The sequence below is a fragment of the Phyllopteryx taeniolatus genome, chromosome 10, assembly GCF_024500385.1.
Source record: "Phyllopteryx taeniolatus isolate TA_2022b chromosome 10, UOR_Ptae_1.2, whole genome shotgun sequence".
NCBI lineage: Eukaryota > Metazoa > Chordata > Actinopteri > Syngnathiformes > Syngnathidae > Phyllopteryx > Phyllopteryx taeniolatus.
The window spans coordinates 9236249-9264202 of NC_084511.1; the positions used below are offsets into that span (position 1 = coordinate 9236249).

General features: G+C 41.1%; 1 protein-coding gene across 11 annotated transcripts in view; it reads left to right on the plus strand.

Moving 5' to 3' along the window:
* Positions 1 to 27954, plus strand: part of atp8a1 (ATPase phospholipid transporting 8A1) — a 176995-nt gene that overhangs the window by 138195 nt on the left and 10846 nt on the right. For 10 of the 11 annotated variants that reach the window (XR_009790381.1, XM_061786766.1, XM_061786774.1 and 7 more), the window contains 6 exons: positions 9098 to 9172; positions 12751 to 12873; positions 20117 to 20195; positions 21730 to 21791; positions 21898 to 21954; positions 23159 to 23266. Coding sequence is in view for 9 of the 11 variants with exons in the window: in XM_061786766.1 (XP_061642750.1) it covers positions 9098 to 9172; positions 12751 to 12873; positions 20117 to 20195; positions 21730 to 21791; positions 21898 to 21954; positions 23159 to 23266 (504 nt within the window). In the remaining 2 variants the exon portion in view is untranslated. Of the gene's footprint in view, positions 1 to 9097; positions 9173 to 12750; positions 12874 to 20116; positions 20196 to 21729; positions 21792 to 21897; positions 21955 to 23158; positions 23267 to 27954 lie in introns of those variants that run through there. The other variant, XR_009790382.1, reaches the window with a different exon arrangement.

Here is a 27954-nt window from a genome sequence, read left to right on the forward strand (position 1 = left end):
AGTGCGCGCAGCTGCGAATGTGTACAGTGGCAAGTGTAGTGACGGCGACCGGGGAAGAGTAGCGCTTAGCGGAGGACCCATTGACGTTGAATGTGCAGAGGAGCTAATAAAGCCATTAAAGCAGCAAATCAGTGCTTCGTGCCTTTGTTGCCGCCACCGAGCTCAGCTGTGCAACGAGAGAACGGAGTTAACACCGAGGAGGACAACCTCGGCACTGGAGAAGGCTTCTCCCTTGCGTCTCCCGACCAGGGTCAGGTGGCCGTAGCAGGAAAACACTTCGTATAAAGAAACTAAAATACATTAAAATGAAAAAAAATAAGATGCTGTACTTACCATTACTGCTGAAAGTGTGAAAAAAGGAGGGCGAAAAAGGCAAAGATACTCCCGGCGCACAAACACAGACAAGCACTATGCACTAGCTAAGCAGAAACACTATGGTGCAGGGGACAAAATGGCGGAGGAGGCACGGGCGTCGTAAAGTCGAAACGTCGTAGGTCGAGTACGTCGTAACTCGAGGACTTCCTGTACACGTTTCTCATAACCTCTCATGTTTTTAGACATTTGCTCCGCTCTCATATCTGCAACATGGATTACTAAATGCATCATCGTCAGAAAACATACACACCTTTATTTAAATGATTTGATAAGCTTTGAGGCATACAATTCTGGAGGGTTGTTGATTTTGAAAGATATCGAACAGAGACAGTTCTCAGTTCCATCAAGTCGTGTCATGAAATCCATTCATCTGCTTATTCCCATCAGATGAAGATAATGATGGGAAACGATGGGGGCGGTGGGAGCGGTAGTTCTCTTGGTTAGTTATTGAATGTCCTCACCTGGTGTGTTCGTTCCACCCCCCCCCACCCCCCAATCTACAAATGACTGTTGTAATGTTACTTGTGTTCAAATATCTAGACTGTCTTACTATTCTTCTGCTGTGGTTCTCACCCCTAGTCCCCTTGTTCACTCCGTCCCTCTGTCTGTCCACTAAAACCCTTTTCTGTCCGGCTGCATTTTCAATAAACATCAAAATAATACAAATAAATAAAAAAATAAGCAGAGGGAGTATTTCAAACTCCCCTGTTGCCCAGCAAAACTGTTCCAGCACAATGGCTAGATCCACCATTCTGCAAGGCCGTACAGCTGCACAGGACAGGTTTAAAAAAAAAAAAAAAAAAAAAATGTAGGTGCCGGTGGCATATTAGAATCAAAGTGTACACCTTTCTCATAACCTCGCGGTGGCATATTGGAATGAAAGTGTACAGCTTTTTCATAACCTTTTTAAACTGTACTTAAAATATAAATATAGTCTATGCTACTCCTGCCATGCGTTGTTTCTACAGTAGTTTCAAGCAATACCTGTAATTTCTTGTGTATAATGCGCACCCCCAAAGTTGCCCTCAAATTTCTGGAAAACCCTTCTACCTATGTGTAATGCATTTTTACAATGTATGATTTTGCTTTGACCCATATGATCAAAAATTAAGTTATCTGTATTTTTCAAAGAATTATTTAGAATCAGAATCATCTTTATTTGCCAAGTATGTCCAAAAACACAAAAGGAATTTGTCTCCGGTAGTTGGAGCCGCTCTAGTACGACAACAGAGATTGACAGAGAACACTTTGGAGACATAAAGACATTGACAAAAAAACAGTCACTGAGCAGTAAAGGGTTGCTAGTTATCTGGTATCTGAAGTTAAGCACTTTATTTGAACACATACTACTTTCTTTTTATTTACTTGCTCTTATTTTGAAATTCACAGCCCTACTTTTAGTTAGTAAATGAGAAAACACACAGTTGTGGTGATATGTTTGATTACCCAGGCAGAATTTGTAAGATGGGTACAATTCTTTAAAGAAAACATGAAGGGCCAGGTGAAGCACATTGTATTTTAATGGGATTCAAATTAAACTGTCAAGCATTTCAGAAAAGCATTATCATTAAACAAAACATAACCATAAATAAATTAATGATGGTTGTTGTTCAGTCATCTGTCGTATTGTAAAAACACAATATTTCACAAATTCTGCCAGGGTATGTAAACTTATGAGTACAACTGTACGTATATGGAGTCATAGGTACCCCTGTCATATTGGAATGAAAGTGTAGGCTACACCTTTTTCATAACCTCTAGGTCGCGGTGGCATATTAGAATGAAGGTCTACACTTTTCTCATAAACTCTAGGTGGGGGTGGCATATTGGAATGAAAGTGTACACCTTTTTCATAACCTTTAGATGGCGGCATACATTTATAAAATGTGAAAGTTTTTTTTTTTCATTTTCCGTATACCTGTGTGCAATGCGCACTATTGACTATATTTGACCATTTATATTTATCAAATATATTTATCAAATATTTGACCACTATTTGACCATTTTTTGGAGAAAAAAAATGCGCATTATACACGAGAGTTAACGGTACTTTGTCAGACCATGATGTATAACACACAAGTACTAGTTTGTCACACGAATACTTTGTCCTGGCATGTGCTTCCTGTCGCCCATAGGCCACATTTAGACTAGGGAAATTCAAAGATGTGATGTGATTTCTCTTTTTTATTTTTTATGAATTTTTTTTTCACTTTATATTAAGAGCATTGTGTCATACACAATCCTTCAGCCTGTTTTTTTAACCTTGTTACATCTTTAGTTCTTTTAAAGATTTATAATCCAAGTCTCAATGCTCAATTGCACTTTACTGTCTTCTCCTGTATCTGATACGACTGTGTATAAGATCAAATAAAATAATCCTTTAATGGATCCCGGAGGGGTAAAATTCAGATGTAACAGCAGCAAACAGAAGATAGTTTAAAAAATAAATACATTAAAAAATATATATATATTTTTTTCTACATTAGGGTTATTATTCTGTTTAATCATACAAACTGATTCGTTGATTAATGTTGAACAATATTACAATTTATGCCAAGTGTTGAAATGAAATGAAATGAAATGAAAATGACTAGAAGGAGAGAAGGAGAAGCAAGCATTCTATTGTATTTATATTTCATAAGTCTTGAAACGTATTGGAATAATCTGGGTCTGAATGTTGTTAACAACCCTGCCACATATGAATTATTGAAGAAAATACCAGTACTACAACCTGGAAAAATGGATCCTACTTCGTCTAGCATCTTTCTTATGCCTGCAAATAACTACATATTTCAGCCTTGAAAGTATATCCGCTTAAAGTCTCCAGTGGCTGGAATGTATCCCACCAGGTCGTTTTGGTGCTTTTCCACACCGCAACAGTGAGGCGCTCTAAAGTGGCTATGCCAGAGCGAAGCCCCTGTCCACATTCTGGCTTTCAAGTTGGACCTTTTTTAATATTATCTCCCCCCAACCACACACACACACAGACACACACACACACACACACACACTTCTGTCTTTCTCAGCTTGATGTGCACACACTCACAGCAGGCAATGAGATGCTTTAAAGTGGCCATGCTCTGAGAGACTCATTACATGTCTTACCAGGTGCTGCTGTTTTGGTTCGCAATGTAGTTCAAATGGGTTAACTCTTTTAATGTCCATGTGTTAATGAAATCATCTACAAACTGAGATAATTAGTTACTATCAATTGTCGTGTTTTTTTGGGGGAGTTTTTTCGTCTACAGTGGATGAAGCACCCAGCAACTAATTGGGACACAATATCAATTAGAGGGATTTTGGGAAATACGTTTGTGCCCATTTTTTATAGTAAATGACATACTTTTAAAGTAAAAGACAGTTATCAGAGCTACTTTCATTCACATTCAAAACACATTCCCCAAATAATGCAAGATGAACTTTAAGGTGTCTATTTTATTTTATTTATAAATTGATGACGCAGCTGGTGACTTATTGGGCATGATGTCCTATTAGAAGGAAATACAGTATACCTACTGTATATTTGTTACTGTTCTTGTGTTTCCAGTCTGTTTCTAATAAGTTCTATTTCCATCAATTCATGGCACTTTTTCTGGTTGTAATCATGCACATATTTGAGTTAATCTTATTCCTCAAGCAGAATTCCCACTTTCATCCCAAATGACATAGTTAACTGAAGAAGTGAGGTGAAAAGGGGGCTACCTTCAGTCACATTCAAGCTAAGAGACTCCTCCAAAAGGGAACCATAACAACGTCATTCAAATAGCCAATCTTGCAGGCTACTCATGTTTGATTGACACTTGGCCACGGTGCCACAGAGCCCGCTGATGGACAAGTGGCATTTATGAGACCATTACATGAAAGCAAATTCACAGGGCCGTGCTACGCATCAAAAACGCCACTGGTCGCTTGCGAAGCCACATATTTGCGGCATATTTATCAGCTACTACTTCTTGTCCTCAATGGTGCCTTTGTGCATGAATTCTATTAGCCATTCTGCATTCGTAAGCTTAAGAGTATCAGGTCCCGCATTGTAAGGGACAAATGTCAAACCATTCCAGACACTTCTCAACGAGGCCTCCAGAGCTGTGCAATCAATGATTTTTCATCCGCTGATGAATATGCAAAGAGTCTTCTAATCGTCTGCATGGCTGTTTTTCAACATGTGCACTGGGGGAGAGAGGCCAGCCACACCCCTTCGCTGAGTGGCCCTCAATGTCGGAGAAGAAAAGGGGAAGAAAAATCCTGGTGGGTACTTCCCCTTAATGAGCACATCAATGCATCTGTCCCTCAAGAGAGAGACAGATGCGAGGACCAGGCCAAAACACTCACACAAGAAGCAGTTACCGCTTGCTGTGAATGGAAGCCTTTTTTAACTTAGCACAATAAAAAAGGCTCTAGCCTTCCATTGAGCAGAGCTGTAATTAATTCACCAGTTTGACCTGCCTGCTAGCTTTTCCTCGTTACCGCTTCTTGAGGCAACCTGCCTCCTGGCTCTTGTGGGCTTCTCATAATCCATAGCAATGCCTTCTAAATATACAGTGAAACCTGCTAGAGCATGGATTTTTAAGCAGTTGCTTTTTATGGGTTTTATACAGCATGCAGGGTTGTGCACCTTGCTTGTTTTTGTACCGCAACATGTCTGGTAGCCCTGGCGCAGCATAACTGAGAGTACGAAGAAGAGAATGAGTCTTCAGTGTAACCCAACACCACGTTTTTATTTTAATATTCATTGTTTCCGCAGTGCAAAGAAAACTTATCCCTGTGAGTATTTTATGCACTGTTTGCATGTGTAACTACTCCGTGTGTTCCCATAACAGCTGTTTGAAGGTTTATAACTACCATAACATCTATGGTAATTTTACAATATATGTTAACATTAACCTAACTTGAAATTATATTCCATTTAAAAATTAATAAATAAATAAATAAATCATTCAGTCAATAAGTTTTTACCTCTAGGGCAGTATAATACACAAAACATGAGAGTCCATCTCATGCAGCTCCTTTAGAAATCTAAAGAAATGGCTAATTGACAAATTTGTCAACTCAACACTAGTCTCCTGTAGTACATGTTTTAAATGTTTATTTGATGTGAAATTTGTTGTTGTTATGAATACTTGCCATGTCTGAATGGGGGATCTATATACATTCTTATATAGGAAATTAGCCTTTTGGATACAACTGGGTGCATTTACATTGAATTTTTCAACAGTTCATTAAGGAAAATGAAAGAAAGCTAACAGACCTTCGTTTGACCAAAGTACATGGTTTGGTTTAACGTTTTGGTGTTTGATTATACAATGTTTAATTCTCTTGTTATGTGTCCGTTTTACAGTAATCGTTAACTGGGAGTGACTAACCGCTTGAAACAGGGCATGCTTTGCATTTTATTTGGAGAAACGTACGAGCGAGAACAGGTGCTAAGGAATACTTTACAGACTGTTTTGATGTGTGTTTTAATAAGTTGAAATGTGTTCAAAGCATGTGGAAGGTGAAAAGCTTATCATCTTTCTATATCATAGATTTTCAACTGGGTGAATCTGGAGCGTATCACTCACGGTAAATGGGGCTTCACTGTACTACTAAGCCAAACCAGGAACCCTAAAATGACTTGTGGTTGTGGAGCTTTGCATATTTTGAGTGTACATCCCATACGAATGTGAAAACAGGGCCCCTGCATACAAAAGCAACAAGTTCATGGTCGAGTTCCCCTGATGGAAGGGAGGCTGGGGTCTGGTTAGGGTCGGTGTGGTAGAGAGGGGACACACACACGCCCATAAAACTTGTCCTGGACTTTACTTGCTTTGCTTTGAGCCTTAAGACTGGGGGGTTGGGTCGCATATATGCTCTCTTTCACAATTCAAAGGGAGGGGCCAGTGGCAGATCGAATACTGATGGGAGCTCATAGCTTCATAATGAAGTCCAATGAAGCGAGGATGTGCTTGCTTAAGGCTGCAGCCATAATGTTTCCCAGACAGCTTCATGACCACCACTGATTTAACTTTCAATGACATGAGAACTTCGTCTTCTATCAACACAATGGGCTCTATATTCGTAGACTGCACTACTTGCGCTGGAGCGTAAATAGTGGAGCATCTTGATTTTCAAACAATGGACAATTGTCAGAGGGAATGTCGAGGGAATGGGGTCGGCGGGCTGTAAATCGCCAGTGATTTTTCACCAGATCATTCTGTATTTAATCAGGGTATACCGCTAACGTTGAATGCTCCAGTCTCGCACGGATTGCTGAGTCCTCTTCCGCATACATGACGTCACCATGAAAGACTATTTGCACACCTTTTAAAAGGTATGTAAATAAGCCGCTTTGATTGGACACAATTGAAGCCGGCTGTGGTAAGGCCCACAACAGCGCAGACGTCCCATTTTAAATGCGCTGGGGGTACGCCTATCCACAAAATTACCAAAACCCGGTGTAGCCCGCCTCATCGCAGAGTGGGACCATGTCTAAGGTATTGGTGAATTTGATCAAGGTGCACTGCAGGAAGTGGGGTGTGGGGTGGATCAGACGCATTTAATTCATAAATATGTGAACAGCGGACATCAAACCCTCTGAAAGACTTTAAAAAGACAATCATTATTTTTATCATTTATTTTTTTGTTTTTTCATATCATCCAACTGGCCTGCACGCAGCTTTGAAGTGGGAGCCATGCACAAATGATTGCGCATGTGTGGGGCTAGATTCATGAGGTCCACGGACATTTTAAGCCACCCGCGGTTATCACCAGCTCATCCTGTATTTAATCAGGTTGTCTTTTGCTACAACGGCCAAGTGACAATGCTCCAATCACGAAAAGATCGCTCTGTTCATGCGAGACCATCATTGCGCTTCACTTAAAGTAATGAATTAAGCTGCTTTGATTGGTAGCGAATAGTCGACTGTCTTTACGCTCCCACTGGCGCAGACAGACATTTTTTAATTATTATTTTTTTATTAAATACCCCGGGTGTGCCAGTCTGCAATATTACGACAGTCTAGTCTAACCTGCCCCCTTGCAGATTTACTCCGTACTCCGGGAGCATAACTGCACAAATTCGTAGCAAGAAATGGTCAACTGCTGGTTCACCACATTCCACAAAAATGGAGCAAATAGTGGACTGAAAGTCCTATAGAAAATCAAATCAACACCTCATTTAGCTGTAATTTCAAAGCAGTATAGATTTATTCATTAGATTAAACCAAAAGATGACTCTAGATTGTTCAACTGCTATGTCTTTCAGCGTTGTAGCTTCTACCGTAACGACACATTTTTGTCGGTTTCCTATTAATTCCATTACTATTTGTGCAAAAAAATAAATAAAATCAGTCTCAGGCTAGCAGACAGTTCGCGTTGGAAAAGACAATTGATTTTCATCCAGGTCCAACACCATCCGTCCCAGGACACTTGACTGACATCCTTTTTGTTTTAATGTGTTATGTGAGCATGTATATATCTGGGTGAGAGCTGTGGTCGACAGCAGCATCTGTGTGACTGTGCTCACTGGTTTACTGTTCTCCCGGCATTCAATAAACGGTCATAAAGTGCATTGGCAACTGCGTCTCTCCTTTCCCCTCATGAGTGGGCATTATAGTAAATAGGGACACTGTAAAAACCCATAAGAAAAGAAAAAATGCGGTACAGCGGGGACACAAACAATCACATCGCTACGATTTTGCTCTGATAGCACAATATGTCATCAATACCATCACTCAACTGCCCAGCCCTGATTCCGTTGTGATGTACAAACTCCTCTGTCACCCTCATGTCATGTCAGCCTGCTCTCAAAGATGTACAGTATGTATGTATGTAATCATGTGATGGCCCCAGTGGAGAGTTTGCATCAGTGGTGGTGCCACTGGCCCTTCCTGATCACCCTCTCTGTCTCTCCTCACTTAAACTGATGGCTATTTGGATTGCAGGTCAACACTTCAAACAAGCTCTTGTCATTTTAGGATGGATGGGTTCGGAAGCAATTGCATCTGCTTTTCCTCCCTAAACATCACTAAAAAGTATATTCATCATCTTAAAAATGTTCAGTTCAGCCCCCTTCTTTTGTATCATAATACCACTTGAACTCAGTTGAATCCCATGCGAGACATCACATGAAGTCAGCAAAGTCGCATTTGAACAGTAACACTAGCATCACTTGTTCTCAAAATTCAGCTGGACATTTTTTTTACAGTCGTTAATTGACAGTATTTTTACACGTAAAATATTTTAAAAATGAGCCACATGTATGACTTCAATCATCTTATCATTGCACCTTTGTCATGAACGTTAACATTACCTAACATTAAAAGTGGTTATTTTTACACTTGTGTGACAGTTAAGAATGTTAAACAGTGACTCAAAACACTCCCTGTACTGTAGAGTTACTTAATGTTTTATGATTGGGATGGTTTGAACATATTTTCATTTCCATTGCTTCCTATGGGAAAAATTGTCCAATGAGATTTACTGTATTTCTTATTGTTTCATAAACCTCTTTATTCTAGTTGGTCAAAGTCAAACATATGTTAATATCAAAATAATGGAAAGTCAAGAAGTAAATATTTTGACAATCATCCTGAACATTTCTCTGTCCAGCAAATGGATTTAGACTTCAACTGTAGAGAACTGTAGTGATTACGTTTTACTTTTTCTTCTTCTGCACTTTCACTCATCTCTTATGTGATTTTTTTTTTTTTTTTTGTAAATGTTTTTTTCTTCCTCCCCACAGATCTGGTTTGCGTTTGTCAATGGCTTCTCGGGTCAGATTCTGTTTGAGCGCTGGTGCATCGGCTTGTACAACGTGGTGAGTGTTGATAAAAGCTTTACCGTCCGTCTACAGAGCTTAACACTCCCAAAAGAGCTGCGGTTCCAAGCATCTCTTCATTGCGGGATTGTGTCACTAACATCCTGAAAACCCTCTAGTGTATTAATGACCTTTTGTCAAAGCCCATCCTTCCCTTGTGGCCTAAACTATGCACTGAATGCGAAAGAACAACAGTTTGGCTTGCTCCAGGAAGTGTCATTAGCAAGCAGAGCTATGCTTGCATGATATTAAAAAGCAAAGGAAGGGGAGTCCCTCAAGGTTCTGCCTCTGTAGTGGGGCCACTCTGAATGAAGTCATATTTCATATCTGACTTTGCTGAAGTAAAAATGTCCATCTGCACGCTTCTGATCATGAAGTGGATATTTTTGCAGCCCTGCACCTTGCATTAATTTCTCAATAAACCACCAGTCGCACTGGTGGGTGCAGCCCAAATTCCTGTGACTCTGTGGGAGTCTGTCGGAGGCACTGGTTTGAATCCGCCCCTCAATGGGCATCTTCCCCGGAATAAGAGAGAAGCTTGGTGGAGCATGATTTTGGGATATGGGAGGTAACCGGAGTACCCAGAGAAAACCCACGCAGGCACGGGGAGAACATGCAAACTCCACACAGGCGAGGCCAGATTTGAAGCCGCGTTGTTAACCAGTTGGCTACCGTGCTCCCCTAATGACAATCATGCATCTCTAAATAGTGTTAGTTTTTTTTTTCTTTTTATCCAAAAAGAAAAAGAGCCATTTGATAAAAATGACAAACAACATTCTTATTTTTTCACATAGTTTCCCCAATTTGATATTTAAAATCATGTTTTTAAATATATTACAAACGTAATTATCAGGCAACAGTAACCCAAGTAAACATAAAATGCTGTTTTTAAATGGTGATTTTAAAAACTATTTAAAGCTACCTGGCCCTGTGTGAAAATTTGTTACGGATGATTTTAGGTGTTTGAAGTGTTCATTCCATGTTTTTTCTGCATAATTGTATAAGGGGGAAAAAGAATACGTCCATCCATCCATTCTCTACTCCTCTTATCCTATTCAGGGTCGCAGGGCGCTGGAGCCAATCCCAGCTTACTTCGGGCAAAAGGCAGACTACACCCTGAACTGGGTCACAGGGCACAAAAAATAAAACAGTATTTACCAATTTAGGGAAATACTTCTGGTAGGAAAGGGGAGGAGACTTGGTGGTGGAACCTCAAAGTACAGGAAATCAGTCAAGGAAAGAGGTTACCGTATTTTCACGACCATAGGGCGCACCGTATTAAAAGGCGCAGTCTCAGTTACGGGGTCTATTTCTGTATTTAACGCATACATAAGGTGCACCATATTATTGGGCGCAGTCATAGTAAAACATATGCTAGCTTAAAACATACGGTAGCATGCATGCACGCTAAAACAATGTTTTTAAAAAGGCAGCGGGAGCAAAACTGAGTTCGGTTGTACTTTATTGAAGTATTTAACAATGTACTCACGTTATTTTTTGATCAATCCACAAATCCATCAACGTCCTTATCTTCTGTATCCGAAATGAACAGCTGGGCAAATTCTCCATCAAACACGCCGGGTTCGAGTCAGTCTTGTTGCCGTGCGGAAGCTCGAACAAGCATCCACAATCCATTCACAAATTGTGGCGTAACTCACCCGGCGCTGCCTCATAGTCTTAGTCAAACTGTGTTCGCCATCTGTCATCCATGGCTCCCACGCCGCTCACTTCACTTTGAACGCCCTGTTTACATGGATGTCCAGCAGTTCATCAAGCCTCCCGGAACGATGGCAACCCCCGAGTTATTGCACTCTGTCGAATGGTGACTGTAGAGACGCTTCTCCTGGCTGTTCTTTGCTCATTAATCCATTGCTCGAGTTGGTCTCCCAACTCGGGCCAACTCGCCTTGTTTCCGCGGAAACTCATCTCAGCTTTGTTTTCTTGACTTGGCGAAGCTCGTTTTCCTGCTTCCTCCACTTGCGAACCATGGATTTGTTGATCTTGAATTATCTCGCGGCTGCTCGATTCCCATGTTCCTCCGCGTAACTGACAGCTTGCAGTTTAAACTGTGCTTCGTGAGCGTGTCTCTTCGTAGGTGACATTTTCGGGGGTCCTTAGCCAAACCGATGTTTTGCACAATGCACACCGAGGAAAAGCTCCCAGTCAGTCAAGCGGTTTAAAAAAAAAAAACACCCCGCCGTGGGGCCGTGGCATAGGCGTCCTACTTCACGCACCCTCCCCTGTCCACAGCCACGTCCGCTTTTCCTCTGTGTAAGCAGCGTGTCGGCAGGAATTGATCCCAAAAATAATAATAAAAAAGTCAAGCGGCGCACTTATCACACAACAACATTTATAGATGCCGCAATATAAGGTGAAAATTTAAGACTTTTAAGTGCGCCTTATGGTCGTGAAAATATGGTAACTAAGAAGAAGTGGGACACAGAGGACCAAGGAGAGGGGAAATGAATACATGGAGATGCAACGTAGGGCAAAGGTAGAGGTGGCAAAGGCCAAACAAGAGGCATAGGGTGACAAGTATGCCAGGTTGGACATTAAAGGTTGGCCAGACAGAGGGATAGAGATGGGAAGGATGTGCAGCAAGTTCTGGTAATTAAGGATAGGGATGGAAATGTGTTGACTGGTGCCAGATAGATGAAAAGAACACTTTGAGGAGTTGAGGAATGAGGAAAATGAGAGGGAAGAGTAGAAGAGGCAAGTGTGGTGGACCAGAAAGAGGATGTAAAATGGAAAGGCATTTGGTCCTGATGACATACCTGTGGGGAGTCACTGATGGTGTAGTGGTACACTCGCCTGACTTTGGTGCAGGCAGCGTGGGTTCAGTTCCCACTCAGTGATGTGAATGTGAGTTCGAATGGTTGTCCGTGTCCATATGTGCCGTGCGACTGACTGGCGACCAGTTCAGGGTGTAGTCCGCCTTTCACCCGAAGTCAGCTCCAGCGTCCCGCGACCCTAACCAGGATAAGCGGTGTTGAAAATGGATGGCTGGATGGACATACCTGTGGTGGTTTGGAAGCATCTAGGAGAAGTGGCTGTGGAGTTTTTGACCAGGTTGTTCAACAGAATTCTAGTGGGTGAGAACATGCCTGTTGAATGGTGGAAAAGTGTGCTGGTGCCCATTTTTAAGAACAAGGGTGATGTGCAGAGCTGTGGGAACTATAGAGGAATAAAGTTGATGAGCCACAAAATGAAGTTATGGGAAAGAGTAGTGGAGGCTAGACTCAGAGGAGAGAGAGTGAGTATATTGGTAGAAGGATGATGAGGATGAAGCTGTCAGACGAAGGCTAAAGGAAGACCAAAGAGAATGTTGATCGATGTAGTGAGGGAAGACATGAGGGCAGTTGGTGCGAGAGAGCAGGATGTAGGAGATAAGCATACATGGAAAAGGATGGCACTCTGTGGTGACCCCTAACGGGAGAAGCCAAAAGGAAAAGAAGATTTAGGACAGTTTAATTTAACCTAAAAGTTTCGGAATTGTGACATGCAATTGGTTTGTCTTTGCTACAGCTCTGAGATTTTCTTTTTCTTTTTCTGTCCATGTGTTTTAATTTGTTGTCCAGATCTTCACTGCCCTTCCTCCACTCACTCTGGGAATATTTGAGCGCTCCTGTCGAAAAGAAAACATGCTGAAGTACCCGGAGCTCTACAAAACCTCCCAGAATGCAATGGGATTCAACACCAAGGTAAACAACTTCTGCTGCACTTTTCATTGAAAGACTTGCTGGAAGTTTGCGCTGGCCTGGTGTGACCTGTCCTGTCCGGTTAGCCAGGTGGACTATTTTTAATTTAATTATTTTTTTTTTAATTTCTTTGTGGGGGGTAGGCAGGGGAAGGGGGATTAGGACAGGGTGGGGCACTCTTGCTAAATTCGCAATAAAGACATCTCCTCTTTTAGCCACAGTGGGCTCCTGTACACTCCTCACAGGCGTGGTGACCTGGTTAGTGCGGTGTGGAGGTGGAATAAAGAACGATTGCCCTTGGGGGTCATGGGTAGGCAAGGTCAGATGGTGTGGGGGCAGAAAGAGCCAGGGGGATGTTAAGAGATATAGCGAGATGCTGTTTACCATGGAGAATTATGCAATTTGTTTAAGCGTGTCACTGTGTTCAAGTTTGGCCTCAGGCAGACATGGCGTCTGTTCTAGAATCAGTTTTGGTGCGATAAGAAGCAGAAGGTGACATACTGTATTTTGTATACTACTCACAAAAATGTTGGGATATTGGGCTCTCTGTTTCAAATTACAGGATGAAACTAAAATGCACTATAACCTTTACAGGATAGCCGTCATCTGGTGGCGCTTTAAGGTATCCAGCCTGTAGAGCAGCAGCAAGTGACTGCTGTGTGGGGCCACAATGCATCTCCCATATTATATTACTAAGCATGCCATTCCTTAGTATTGTCTGAGCCAGGTGAAATTTTCCAGCGACTGTGGATTAAAACAGCTGGCTCTGTGTTTTTGGGAAAAGCTTGAAATATTAGGAAAAAGGGATCATGTTATCACCATAAATTTCACTTTACTAACATTCTAAGAAATGACACACACTTAGTTACAAATGAAACAATACTTACATCTGAAAATCCACAAAATCGTCCAGCACATTTGCTTTAGGAAAGGAAAGCTGTCCTTTGTGTTTTTTCTTCTTCAACACTTTTAGGAGCAACTTTCAACTGTTTGTGACACAGCACCACCTGGTTGCCCTGGCGTAAGACTGCAACTGCAGTTAAAATTAAAATTGAAAAAACAGAGTCCAATGCCAGTCAAATTATACCACTTTTTATATTGTAAGAGGTTTTAGAGCCAAAGGCAGACGGAAATTATATATATGCAGGAAAAAACTTGAAGTCAAGAACGGTATAGTTGGTGAGGATATATCAAAGTTTGTAATCTGTTTAGTCTGATGTCATCAGATAATGTGTTAGTCTTAAAGAAATGGTGAAGCAGTTTATGTATAGTGAAGCATATCAAAGTTTAGAATAGGTAGGACAGTAAGCTGCCGTGTTGGTCACAACGCCTCGTATACTGCTACGGTGCTCTGCAAAATTTGTTTTGCTTGCATGTTATGAACTAGAAAGATGACAAAAAATTACATGGTTTTTAATAAATGTAATGGCAAATGGAAAGACTTGAGTACAGTAGGGTTGCCTGAAAGAGTATTACCATGTCAAAAAACAAACTCCATTTCATCTCATTTGCTTTAAGATACAATTAAACGCCGATTAATTCCACGCAAATTCTTCATTGTTTTTTATATTTAATAGACGCATACGTAAAAGTGAGCAGCCCCCAGTTCCGGAGCTGGGTTAGTTAGGGTTAGGGTTAGGGTCATTTAATTAAGACAAGTGCCTGTAAATAATGGGATAATATAATCCAATGTTAACAATAGAGTATAGAAGCAATCAAATGCGCTCAAATATAGGATGAGTGCACGCTATGGTAAAGCTTGCATAATTTAAGGTAATCAATCAAACCTTACATAAAAGACAAAAGAAAAATATTTAGTATTTGTGTTATACACACACACACACACACACACACACTTTTTTTTTCTGTCAATTGAAGGTGTTTGGTTTGAGGTGAGAGAAGGAAGTGACCCAGGGTAGCAGAATGTGAAGGTGTCAACTTTTTACGAGATATTCCTTACACTTAGGTCACTCATATAAACCCCTCTTTATTATGGCTGTGGTGTTTACAGCCATGGGCCAGTTTGCCCCTCCCTTCCTACAACAACAATCTGCTCAATATTCGACTCAATATTAATTACCGGATTCTATGTTGTTGTTGTTTTGTTTGTGTGTCCACAATTAGACAAACTCTTTGTAGTACAGATCCTGCTGTACCAATTATGAACATTTATTGATTTCATTAGCATTCATCCTTTGCAGTCGGGGCTTGCCAGGATGGAGGAAGCCAAGCTGTGAGGCTAATGGGCATAAATGTGCTTGTAGAATGAATGATAATTTAGACAGCATCTGACCAGCGAGAGGGTGGGCGGCGAGGGTTCTTTTAGTGTATTGGCTTTTGTGGACACAGTGAGAGGGTGAGGTAATACTGGGTGGGGTGGAAGGGTGGAGGAGGATGTGTGGAGGGTGTGTGTGGGCCCAATTGGACTTTGTTGAGCTAGAATAGGAAAGGTGAGGAGGTCGGCCACCGAGGCCAACATGCTGAAGCAACGACCTCCAGCCCCAATTCAGCCCAGTTCTATTTAAAGTGGTGCCATTCAAACCCGTGAAAATCCCTTGAAACAGCCCCGTTTTCAGTGTTAACTATTTGTCTTCCATAAAGTTTTACGGACAGATTTGCTGAATCAGTCAAAAAGCATGTTTTTAAAATCCACTTGTTGAAACGAGGCCAGGACATGACAATTTATTTTTGAAGTCAACACTGACGTTCACTGTGAAACATTTTTTTTTTTCTTGGCAGAATAGATTTCACGGTAATTTCACGCTACATCGCCCATTAGTGTTTTGCTTGGCGCCGGCTATGTGGAATGTGTATTTGAAGCACGTTTTTTTTTAGGCCTGATGTGGAAGACTCATCCCAACAGGGCTTTACACTAACTTTTTGCACTGGTTGCACTGGTGCGCCCAATTATTTTTTTTGGGTGCACCAGCACAAAATTTAGGTGCATCAAATTTTCAACCACATTCCATTTAACACGGTAGTTTTACAGATCAGTTTTTATTTTTTGTATTTATTTTTTTATTTTATTTTTTAAAGTAACAGTCTGTCTTTTGTCAATATTGACTGGTAAATGGTTAACTAACAATCTCGTGAACATAAAATTCTTTATTTGAAGCACAATTCCACAAGATGGGTAACTTACTGAAAAGTGCTGGTGCTTAATGTGCTCCGTGTCAGAGCGTTGGTTAGGATTTTCGGACGAATCAGGCCTTAACATAACATTCTTCACGAAGACGTCGGTATAGATAATTTTACACTTGAGATATGTGAGTCTCGGCCTGCACGTATCATGGAAACAATGAGTCTCACCCCGGGAACACTTGAGTCCCTGCAACTTATCGTTACAGAATACAGATATAGTAATCACAGTTCTTGCTTCGCAGTCCTGCATTTAGCAGATTTTTATTACAGTTGTTACTCTATATTTTTGTACTGTTTGAACATTATTTTGTGTTATCCATTACTCTTGCTCTCTCTCAGGCGTTAAGGCCTGTCCCGATAGTAATTTCTTAGGACGATATATTTTCCCAAAAATTATCACGACAAACGATGTCACTGATGCAATGATACGAGAGCATAATAATTCAAATACAGTTAATCCTTTTTAAGAACTACTCACTTTTAATTCTAAGGATAATGAACGTTGACATTGTAATGTAGAACAATAAATATCTTGGATTAAAAATGTAAATAAAACAGACTCAGGCTCTATTCACAAAAATTGCACTTAAACAAATATTAAACATTTGGCACAGTGGTATAAACAGTCATTAATGCCTTAACCTACAATATTCTGCCAATCAAGTTTCCACTTGGTTAAGAAAAGATGCCAAGTAGCAACATTAACAACACAACAAGGAGAGCAAAGCAACATGTTTTGATTCAAGATTTGTACGACTTTTCAAAAGTCTGCAGCTTTGCCCCAACCGCTGCTTTGTCAACATGCTCAATGGGTACATCTCTTACAATAGTGAGTATGCTATACTGTATGTAATGTGAGCATATGTGCGCCATATACGCTGTCACGTTTGTATTTGCATTATTTGGGAAACGGGAAATGTCCTACCGTGCTTTTTGTTCCCAGCTAAGGAAATTGGGTGGGAAGGTTGTGTTTAAAATGGATTTTGTCATCTTGAGGTTTTAAGTTGTGTTCTCTTTCTTGCAGCTATATACAAATTTGACATACCAGCTCGTTGTTGTTTGTGCGGTGGCCGCGTTCATAGGGCTTGAATCCAAAATGTTCCCACATCGTTGCGGTGCCGTGAGGCTTTGGAACTAATTCCATTAATCCAGCTCAACTTTGTTTTTTGTTTTTTTGCACGGTGGACGACTGGTTAGCACATCTGCCTCACAGTTCTGAGGACCGGAGTTAAAATCCGGCCTCACCTGTGTGGCGTTTGCATGTTCTCCCCGTGCCTGCGTGGGTTTTCTCCGAGCACTCCGGTTTCCTCCCACATCCCAGAAACATGCGTGGTAGGTTAATTGGCGACACTAAATTGCCTGTAGGTGTGAATGTGAGTGCGAATGGTTGTTTGTTTCCATGTGTCCTGCGATTGGCTGGCGACCAGTTCATGGTGTCCCCCGCCTCTCGCCCGAAGATAGCTGTAATTCGCTCCAGCACGCCTGCGACCCTTGTGAGGATAAGCGGTACAGAAAATGGATGGAGGGATGAACTTTGTTATTGTACAGCTACCAGCTCGACGTGGCAAAACTTAGCGCCATGTACCCTAGCACCCACATTTCAGACGCAAGAATGCTTGCGCATGCACACACACGCGCGTGCATGCGCTCACACACGCACATGGCCAATCAGACGGAGGGTCCCCGCCCTTCACTATCTCTGATTGGTTTACAGATGCCGATGGGTTTCATGTGTGTGCTTTCAAGTCGTGGAAATGTTTTTTTCTTCCTCAAATGACTGGGCACCTAGACGCACCCTCTTTTTTTGTTGTTGTTTTGTTTTGTTTTTTGCCACACAATGCAGAAATTAGGACTAACCAAATTAGTCGCACTCTAGAGTCCTTTCTCATCAAAAAGAAATTCATACGCCGGATTTCCAGCAGGCGGCACGGTGGACGACTGGTTAGAGCGTCAGCCTCACAGTTCTGAGGATCCGGGTTCAATCCCCGGCCCCGCCTGTGTGGAGTTTGCATGTTCTCCCTGTGCCTGCGTGGGTTTTCTCCGGGCACTCCGGTTTCCTCCCACATCCCAAAAACATGCATGAACTGGAGACTCTAAATTGCCCGTAGGCATGACTGTGAGTGTGAATGGTTGTTTGTTTCCATGTGCCCTGCGATTGGCTGGCAACCAGTTCAGGGTGTACCCCACCTCCTGCCCGATGACAGCGGGGATCGGCTCCAGCACGCCTGCAACCCTAGTGAGGAGAAGCGGCTCAGAAAATGGATGGATGGATGGATGGATTTCCAGCACCTCGACACCTCTGCACCTCTGTTCACAAAAATTGCACTTGAACACACTAAGCCATAGCTCTGCGTCCTAAGACGCAGATTGATCGTACTTTATGCGTCCCTGCTCATTTTTGTGCGTCTAAGACGTGGGACGCACATCAAAGATCCCTGAGTTGGCAGTCGTTCTTTTCATCTTATCATCTGTGGCTTTTACCACTCTCAATCTGATGGGTCTACTAGGCCACACACCTAGGCCTGTCACAACAACACATTTTTTTAAGGATATATTTTTCCAGAAACTATCACTATAAACGATGTTGTTGTTGACGATGTTTTTTTTATGCCGCTGATATGATATTAGAGCACAATAATTCAAGTAAATCTTTTTAAAGAGCAATTAACTTTTAATTATCAAAAATATTGAACATTGGCATTAAAATGTTGAACAATAAATCAAATATTTTAGCTAAATAAAAAAAATAAAACAACTCAAGCTCTGTTCACAAAAATTGCACTTGAACACATTAAACATTTCACACAGATAGTCATTAATACCTTAACAGGCATTATATACTCCCAGTCAAGTTTACAGTTAGTTAAAAAGTGCAAAGTAACATTAATTTTGTAAAAGTAACAAGTAACATCACAACAAGCAAGATCGAAGCAACATGTTTTGCATCAAGATTCGGACTGCCTGTTAAAAGTTTGCAGGATTTCTTTAAACGCTCCTTTCTCAACATGTTGAATGCTAAAGTGAGTACCGCTATACTGTATATGTGAGTGTGCACCATATACGCTGTCACGTTTATATTTGCATTGTTGAGCAAAAGACTTCCTTAATCGCAAGTTGACGGGAAATGGAGTGTCCGCCATGTTTTTTTTTGTTCCAAGCTGAATACATTTGGTGGGATGGTTGGGTTTTTAATGGACTTTGTCACTTTGAGGTTCATTGTGTTGTGACTTCATACAAATTTGACATACCAGTTCATTGACGTTAGCGGGCTCTCCGCTTCATCAGACTCGAATCCAAAATCTTCCCACATGGCTTTAGGCTTTGGAACTAATTCATTTATGCCACTCAACTTTCTGTAATTGTACAGCTACATGCTAGACAGATGTCGGAAAACTTCGACTACGCTAGCAGCTCTCTCTGACAGCACGCTGGAGCGCACACATTTCAAATGTAAACACATACACCCACACACTCAAATCTGCGTAAAGGCTTACGATGCGCCTGTCACTTATCTGGCACCCAAAAGTGCTGAGTCTTGATAAAATTAACCCTTTATCAGTCAAGTATCCATATACAGTAACATGGACGTAGAGCACTTCATTGTGACTTCACATAGATGAAGAGAATTATGAATTATAACATACTTAATAATATATAACATATAAATAATACATAGCTTTTTATTTCAGAAGTGTGAATCAAACTGGTAATCCCCTTTATCAGTACCAAAGAAGTACCTCTCAGTGTCAAAAAGGTTGGTTTAATCTATAATTTTGTTAATATTAAGACAAGGGACCTTTGGCTTTCCAGGCCACTTTTTCTAAAATATGTTTTAGCCTCCTTGCGCTTCACTGCCACTCCCCCAATTCAGTTGCACCCACAGAGGATATACAACGTGTCTGTCAGCGGGGTGGCCATTAAGCGTGGGGGCCCTGACAAAACCGCCACTTAGCCCAGCGTTGGGCTTGCACAAAGGGCCCGGGTCAGAGGTTACTTGGTAGGCAGGAGCTCCCCACACTCTTTTGTATCCAACTCTCGCTCTCTTTCTATCTTGTTGGAATTTTTGATTATGTCCAACCCCCGTCTTTTTTCCCCCCCCTTGCAGGTCTTCTGGGCTCATTGTATGAACGGCCTCTTCCATTCCGTCATCCTCTTTTGGTTCCCTCTCAAAGCCTTCCAGCACGGTGAGCAGCTCCTGGAGATTCACAACGAGGAGGGAGTGTAGTCAGCAACGCTTACTTTGTCTTAATTAGCGCTTTCTGCATGCGTCGACTGGTCAATTGCAAACATGTGGGTCCAGTCCTCCTGTCACCACGGGACACACACTCTATGAAGTGTTAGCACCACTTCTTCATTTCAATACATTTAAATAATGCTTTAGGGGATTGTCTTCTAGTCAAATACAGTGGAACGTCTACTGTGGAAAGCCCCAAAAGTTGTACGATGTGGACTTCAAACTAAGTTATCTGTAAAACATGCCTCAAAACTTAAACATCAGAAAATCTTGTTAGACTTCACGGAAAAATGCAGATGCTAACGTAAATAGCATGTAACTAAAAACATAATGGATAATGACTCACATGTAAAACTGCCAACAAGCTGTTTCCTCTCAACTCTCCATTATGTTTCTATCAGGCATCTTCAAATAGAGTATTTCAATTTAGTTTCATTTAGGTTCATTATGCATTGGTACCTTGACTTATTAGTTCCCCAAGTTACAAATTTTTATTAGACATCACCATCGGTGGATATAAAAGTTGTATTTTTTATTTTTTTTGCTTTATGTTGCGAGCAGAAATGTGAGTTCCCAGCAAGCTTGAAATACGGCAATGCTCGAGTGAAGTAAAAAATTGTATTTATTTATTTTTGCTAATTTAAGCATTATGATGCCCTTGCATGTGTGCCAGGAGAGCTAGTAGCTGATGCCATTGATTGAACAGGAAACAGTCAAACACACAAATACAAAATCAGAACACTTGCGAGGAGCTGATGTAAGCCCACAACTCACATTCTGATGCTGTCATAGAATTGCAAGTGCTTCTATTCCTGCCAGTCTGTGGACTTTGAGACTCTTTAGTGTGCACGTGTGTGGAGAAAGACAATGGAAATGTTTAAACCGCTTAGTCCCGGCTGGGTCGAGAGCTGCGGACCACACAAGCACAAGACCCGCTCCGCAAAGAAAAAGGCGCCCAAGCTCCTTCATAATGATTGACAGCTCGTCGTGCAGCCTCAACGCATCGTAGACACTCATGCACAGACTCGACGACGTCACACGCCACCCCACCAGATCCCGCCTCTTAAAGGCACATGCCTGTACACAGAATCAACAATACAATTTTATGCATGTAGCTAGGTTTTTATGTGTTCAAATATGTCTGCAATTTGTTTCAAAATTCAGTTTCAACTAAGTGTAAGGTGTGTTTTCTTAAGTTTGATTATATCGCGTAGTTTCACCTATTGCAGGTGTGTCTGGAACTTATACTCCGAGATGGGGTGACACTGTACACTGATGTATGACAAAAGTACACGACTAGACATTTCTGGAAGACATTTTGGACAATTGCATGCTTCCAACTGTGTGGGTACTGTTTGGGAAAAGTGTAAAAGCCAGGTGTCCATTTATTGTAAGCATCAAAACCACAATGTTACAGCTATGACTGACTTCACTCTGTTATCATTGTACCCTCATATCTGAAAGTCTTTTCAATCCTTTCACAGATACAGTATTTGGCAATGGAAGAACTCCTGACTATCTCCTTTTAGGAAATATGGTTTACACAGTAAGTACATCATGCAGCCACACAAACATTTGATGTGTGTGCATGGGCATTTTTAGTGTAAAAGTAAGCACGTATATTTACATTGCTGTCGTTTGTGTCCCCACAGTTTGTGGTCATCACAGTTTGCCTTAAAGCAGGCCTGGAAACCTCATCCTGGACTATGGTACATTGATTACACTCTCCTCTACTCTTCACACACAACTTTACCAAGTTTTGCAATTAATATTCATAATAGTGATGTTACAAAGCCATATTAAACATAGTGGGTGAATTCTAGTAGATTTTCAAAATTCTCCAAACTGCATGTTTCAGCTCCTTCCACAGATGTTAAATTGGTTTTAGATCAGAGCTCCTTACAATAGTCCAGTGGTTTGTTCTTGGCCATTTTTGGATGTGTGTAGCTGTGTCTTATGGGTGTTTATTCTGTTGGAAAACCCAAGACCTGACCTGAGTCCAGGCTTTCTGACACTGGGCAGTGCTTTTCGCTCCAGAAAACCTAGTCTTGAGATTTCATAGATTCAAGTCACCCTGTGGCAAAGTGTCGCCCAGAACATAACTGAGCCACCTTGACTTTCAAAAAATATGACTTTAAAAAATATGACTTTTTCTCACAAAATTAGGACACCCCTCCTCCCCCGCCTCATAGTACTATTGCAATTTTATGTTCATAAACTTATGACTGTCAAAAAAATGCATACTTTATTCTTACAATATTGTGACTTTTTTTACTCACATTGTGTTCCCATAAGATTACCATTTGTTTGGAAAAATTATTTAGTTTTTATGTCTTGAGATTCTTAAGTTTATTTTCATTAAATGACAACCTTGAAAATGTTTTTTTTTCCATACATGACTTAAAGAAAGCAATGACCTTTACCTCATAAATCGTAAAATTCCAACTTTATGCTCATATTTGTTTCTTAAAATTAATTAAAACTGTTCTGTCATAAATATACAACTTTTTTCTTATGGATTGACAAGTCTACACCCATAAGATTTTGCCCTTTTGAGTCAAATTATTACTTTTCCTCATAACGCTATTACAAGTTTATTCACATTCTCATAAAATTACAAAAGTCTCATAAGATTACAACTTTTTACTTTTTATACTATAACTTTTATTTGTAGCACATGACTTATTCTTGTAAAACTCCAAATACTGTACATTGACTTTTTTCTTTTTTTCCCTGTATACTAATATTAATCAATAACTACCATAAATACTATATATAATAATAACATAAAATAATGTTTGTCTCTCAGCTTTCACACTTCAAAGGGGAACATTCCAAATAGAGAACTGCAATATGCCAAAATGTATGTTAGCATAGTTCACTGACACTGTACTTTGTTGTGGTGGTTTGCAGTTCAGTCACATCGCCATCTGGGGCAGCATTTGCCTGTGGGTGGTGTTCTTCGTCATCTACTCGTCCCTCTGGCCCCTCATCCCTCTGGCCCCTGACATGTCAGGCGAGGTAAGCATGCGCTCTCACACACCTGCATTACCTCACAAGTGACTCTGTGCGGCAGATGCTCGCGAGCACACCTTCATAAGGAGAAGCAGAGACTCATAGGTTGTCAGACCTCCGGCTTGTGTTGCATAATGACTTAATTGAGCCAATTAGGAGGCTGTTTGTGTTACGCCGGCCTCCCTCGGCGCTGAGTATCCGCAGGTGACGTTGAGACAGCGAGGCAGTCTGGTAACAAAACAAATTGAGGCGAAGTGAGTAGCTAAGCTCTGACGCATGTGTCGCAGGAAGCAGGTGACCCTGAAACTGTTTTTTTTCCCCCTTCTGTTTTCTTTCCGTGGCCTTTGCGTCTTCTGTCTGTGGGCCACATTGACAAGTGATGTTTCCCAGCACATTCTGAGTTATCATCATGAAGTACCACAATCCCAGCAGGATGTTGCTCTCTACAGGCACATATTTATTTTGTGTGTGATGTTCATGGCATGTGCTGTGTTCAATATTTTTTTTTCTCCGTATGTTTATATATGGTTTATGCCAAGAGTAAATATATAGGAGAGAAATACAGCATGCATTTTTATCTTGGAACATACAAATTTTATTTCTGTGAGTGTGTGACAATCCCTGCCTGCTCTAAACCTAAAAACGAACAGATAGCAGTTGTGGCCGCAAAACACTTACAATATGCTCGGCCTGACCAGCACTGAAGATTGGGTCACAAACAAAAAGTGTTTAAATGTCAGATAGAACTGCAATTGTTTGCACTGCATGTAGCTACAATCTGAGCCAGTCATTTAGGTATACCTCCCTAGTCAAATGATATACCCAATGTACCCTTTTTCTACAAATAGTGTCTGGGGGATTTTTTACTCAACTACAGGGAATGCAGGCAATGGTCTCTTAAACTGGAGTGGAGGCCTTTTAACAAAACCATGTTACCACTATATTGGACTTGATGACAAGTGAAAACTGGAGTTTAATACAAAATCAAATCAACTATTATGGCAAAATGACAACATTGTGCAGCAAGTCAGAATCTAATCATTGTTAAGGATGAGTCTCCACATAACATAACATCACCTTTATGTAATACTGTGCAACGAATGTTGTTTAGAACATGTGGTAAGTTTACACACTTGAATCTATTTGAGAAACCTTTTACATTCCTTGGTACTTCCTGCTTTTTTGGTTAATAATGGAGTCAAACTGTGCTGAGCAGTTGGCATGCTAAAGCATTCAGAGTTCCTTTCACTGGAGCTCAGGAGCTAATATTTGGGACATTTCCAACTTTGTTGGAACAGTTTGGAGATGGCCCCTTCCTGTTCCAACATGACTGTACATCAGTGCATAAATAAAGGTTCATAAAGACATGGATGAGAGAGTTTGATGTAGATGACTGGCCTGCACAATCCTGACTTCAACCCTACGGAACACAGGACACTGATAGCCGGGCCTTCTTGTCAAACTTCAGTGCTTAACCTCACAAATGCACTGCTGAATAAATGGTCATAAATTCCCATAACCACACTCGTAAACATTGTTAAAAAGCCTTTCCAGAAGAGTTTAAGATGTTATAACTGTAAAGGGTGTACCAATGTCATATTAAACCATATGGATTAGGAATGGGATGTCATTCAAATTCATAGTCAAGGCAGCTGAGCAAATACTTTTGGCAATATAATAACAGAGAGAGAGAGAGAGAGAGAGAGAGAGAGATCAGCCAGGAAGTTAAAGCTTGGGCGCAAATGTGTCTACCAAATTGACAATGACCTGAAGCATACTGCCAAAGTGATTACCATGTGGCTTAGGGATACCAAAGTCAGTGTTTTGGAGTGGCCATCGCAAACCCCTGATCGCAATCCTATTGAAATTTTATGGGCAGACATGAAAAGGCATGTGCAAGCAAGGTGTCCTAGGAACTTGGCTCAGTTACACTAGTTCTGTCAGGCGTGATAGGCCAAAATTCCTGCCAACTACAGTGAGAAGCTTGTGGAAGGATATCGAAAACATGACCCAAGTCAAAGTTTAAAGGCAATGGTGCCAATTACTAATACAATGTATGTAAACTTCTGACTTTGAAAAAAAGCAATTTAAGTAAAGTGAAATTGTCTAATGAAAAAAAACCAATTAAAATCTCTCATTATTCTGGCATTTATTTATTCATTCATTTTCCGAACCGCTTATCCTCACTAGGGTCGTGGGGGTGCTGGAGCCTATCCCAGCTATCTTTGAGCTCTTTTGTGGCGTTATTGGCAGATTTGCCTGTGTAGATGTTGTTTTAGGGGCCAGGCTGTGTCGACAAGTCTGTCAGTGCGATGTTGAAGAAGCAGGAGGAACTTTGTTTTCACTCTTCTTTTTATGTCTTTGTTATATGCTACGGTGGCTGACTGGTTAGAGCGTCAGCCTCACAGTTCTGAGGTGCGGGGTTCAATCCCCGTCCCCGCCTGTGTGGAGTTTGCATGTTCTCCCCGTGCCTGCGTGGGTTTTCTCCGGGCACTCCGGTTTCCTCCCACATCCCAAAAACATGCATTAATTGGAGACTCTAAATTGCCCGTAGGCATGACTGTGAGTGCGAATGGTTGTTTGTTTCGATGTGCCCTGCGATTGGCTGGCAACCAGTTCAGGGTGTACCCCGCCTCCTGCCCGATGACAGCTGGGATAGGCTCCAGCATGCCCGCGACCCTAGTGAGGAGAAGCGGCTCAGAAAATGGATGGATGGATGGATGTTATATGCTATCTGTTCATCATCGCAGGCGTTCAGTTCAATGGTGCAGAAGCCACTGAACTCTCCTACGGAACTAATGGCCGTTTAATGTGTTCCACACATTAGTTTTTAGTGTGCAAACGTCTCCGCACATTTTTTAAATAATTTTCTTTTACCTCCAGAATGTTAGCGACGCTGCTTCATTTCTTCTGCATTCAGTGGTTGTCATTATATTTAAGACGCTACTTTCTGTTCTGCTCTCACCTCATTAGTAAATGAGAGAGAGCGAGAGAGAGAGAGAGAGAAGAGCATTTTACATGCCAAAGAACCAAAACGAAATGTTGGGATAATTATCATAAACAGCCCGACCCCTACTTACGTTACTTAGCTGTACTAAAATGTTCACAATCACATCATTTTTATATTTAATCGTCCCAAATCAGTCTATAAAACTTAATGTTTGACCAGCTAGCTAAACTGTGAAATTAGCTTACCTGTTTTTGTGAGTTTTGTAGCGACGGATGAAGTTTGACGTCATCGTTCTTGTGTCTTCAATGCGCGAGTTGCAAGCCATGCAGGTTGCCATCCTCCTTTTTGCAGACTTCAATCCTTGACTCCAAATTGTTTATCTTTGGAGCGCCTTCCATTCTTGTTCAGCCAGGTGGCTCTGTCACACTGGCAAGTGTGCAACAATGCAAACTGGGTTGCCAGGTTGGCGCGAATGACCCCCGAAAAACATGCAAACTGTCTTAATTCAAATGCAGATTTCCAACTCGAAACAAGATGATTTGTCAAGTCATGTCGTTCAAGTCAAGTCAAGTCTCTTGTCTACCAAGTCCGAAGACAAGTCTCTCTCAAGTATTTGGCAAACAATTCGCAAGTCATTAAACTGGCAATTTGAGTCGACTCGAGTCAAGTCAAATGATACTGCCAATGCATCCTTCGACTATAAACAGATATGAGTGTGAATGTTTAATTGTTTGTATGTGTCCTGCGATTGACTGGCGATAGTCCAGGCTGTACCTTGCCTAAAGTCAGCGAAGATCGGCTCCAAGTCACCTTTGATGAGAACCTGTGGTATAGAAAATGGATGGTTGGATGAATGAATGCATAGTGTTCATGCACTTGTCTGTGGTTACTCTCAAATGTAAATGTACTCTGCAAGGACAAAGTCTTGAGACGCACTTCACAATCAATTCATTAATCAATCAGGTTGAACTAGAGCCCTTAGTTCACACCAAATCTTAATATTCCATCTGATAAAGACCATTTTGACCAGTTCTCTGCTCCCATGTGAGAACAACTTAGACAAGAACGTTTTCTCTAAACAATCCACACCAGAAGGCATCTGTCAGTTTATTAGTTTGTCCCAAAAGTGCAGCCCCCCCTCCTGTCCCTCAGGACCCCTTTCGTCCCATCCAGCTCCCGAGGGCCGCCCTGGTATGAAGCGTCACTCAGCGAGCCCGTTCAGTTGCCTGAAGACATACAATTGTTGTTGCTTTGTTTGCATTCTGCTGAAGTTTATTTGGGTAAACTGGGCTTGCGGTTGCTGTTCATTCCTCCTCTGGACTTAAACTTACAAAAATATGTTATATTGCCATACATCGCTATTTTTTTTAAAAGGTGTCTTTCAAGGAAGATAACATTAAAATAATCAGAAATACAGTTTAGACATTAGTTTTGTTGTCTTTATAAAGAAATGTCATTAAAAAAAATTATATGCACCATGAAATTGTATGGTTGACCTCAAACTTTTGAATGCTAGTGTATGTTGTACACAAATAAATGATAACACACACAATTAAAAAGACCTTTTGACAATTGGTTGACAGACGAAAAAAAAACAACTAAAGAAATAGACTAAAATGTGCCTGTGACCCATTTTGTGCTCCACCCCTTAGCACAGGAATGCCTGATTTAATCCAATTGTTTTATTTTCAAGTTTTTCATAGTCTGACTTGATGATATACTCCCAACTATCAAGTCCCAATTT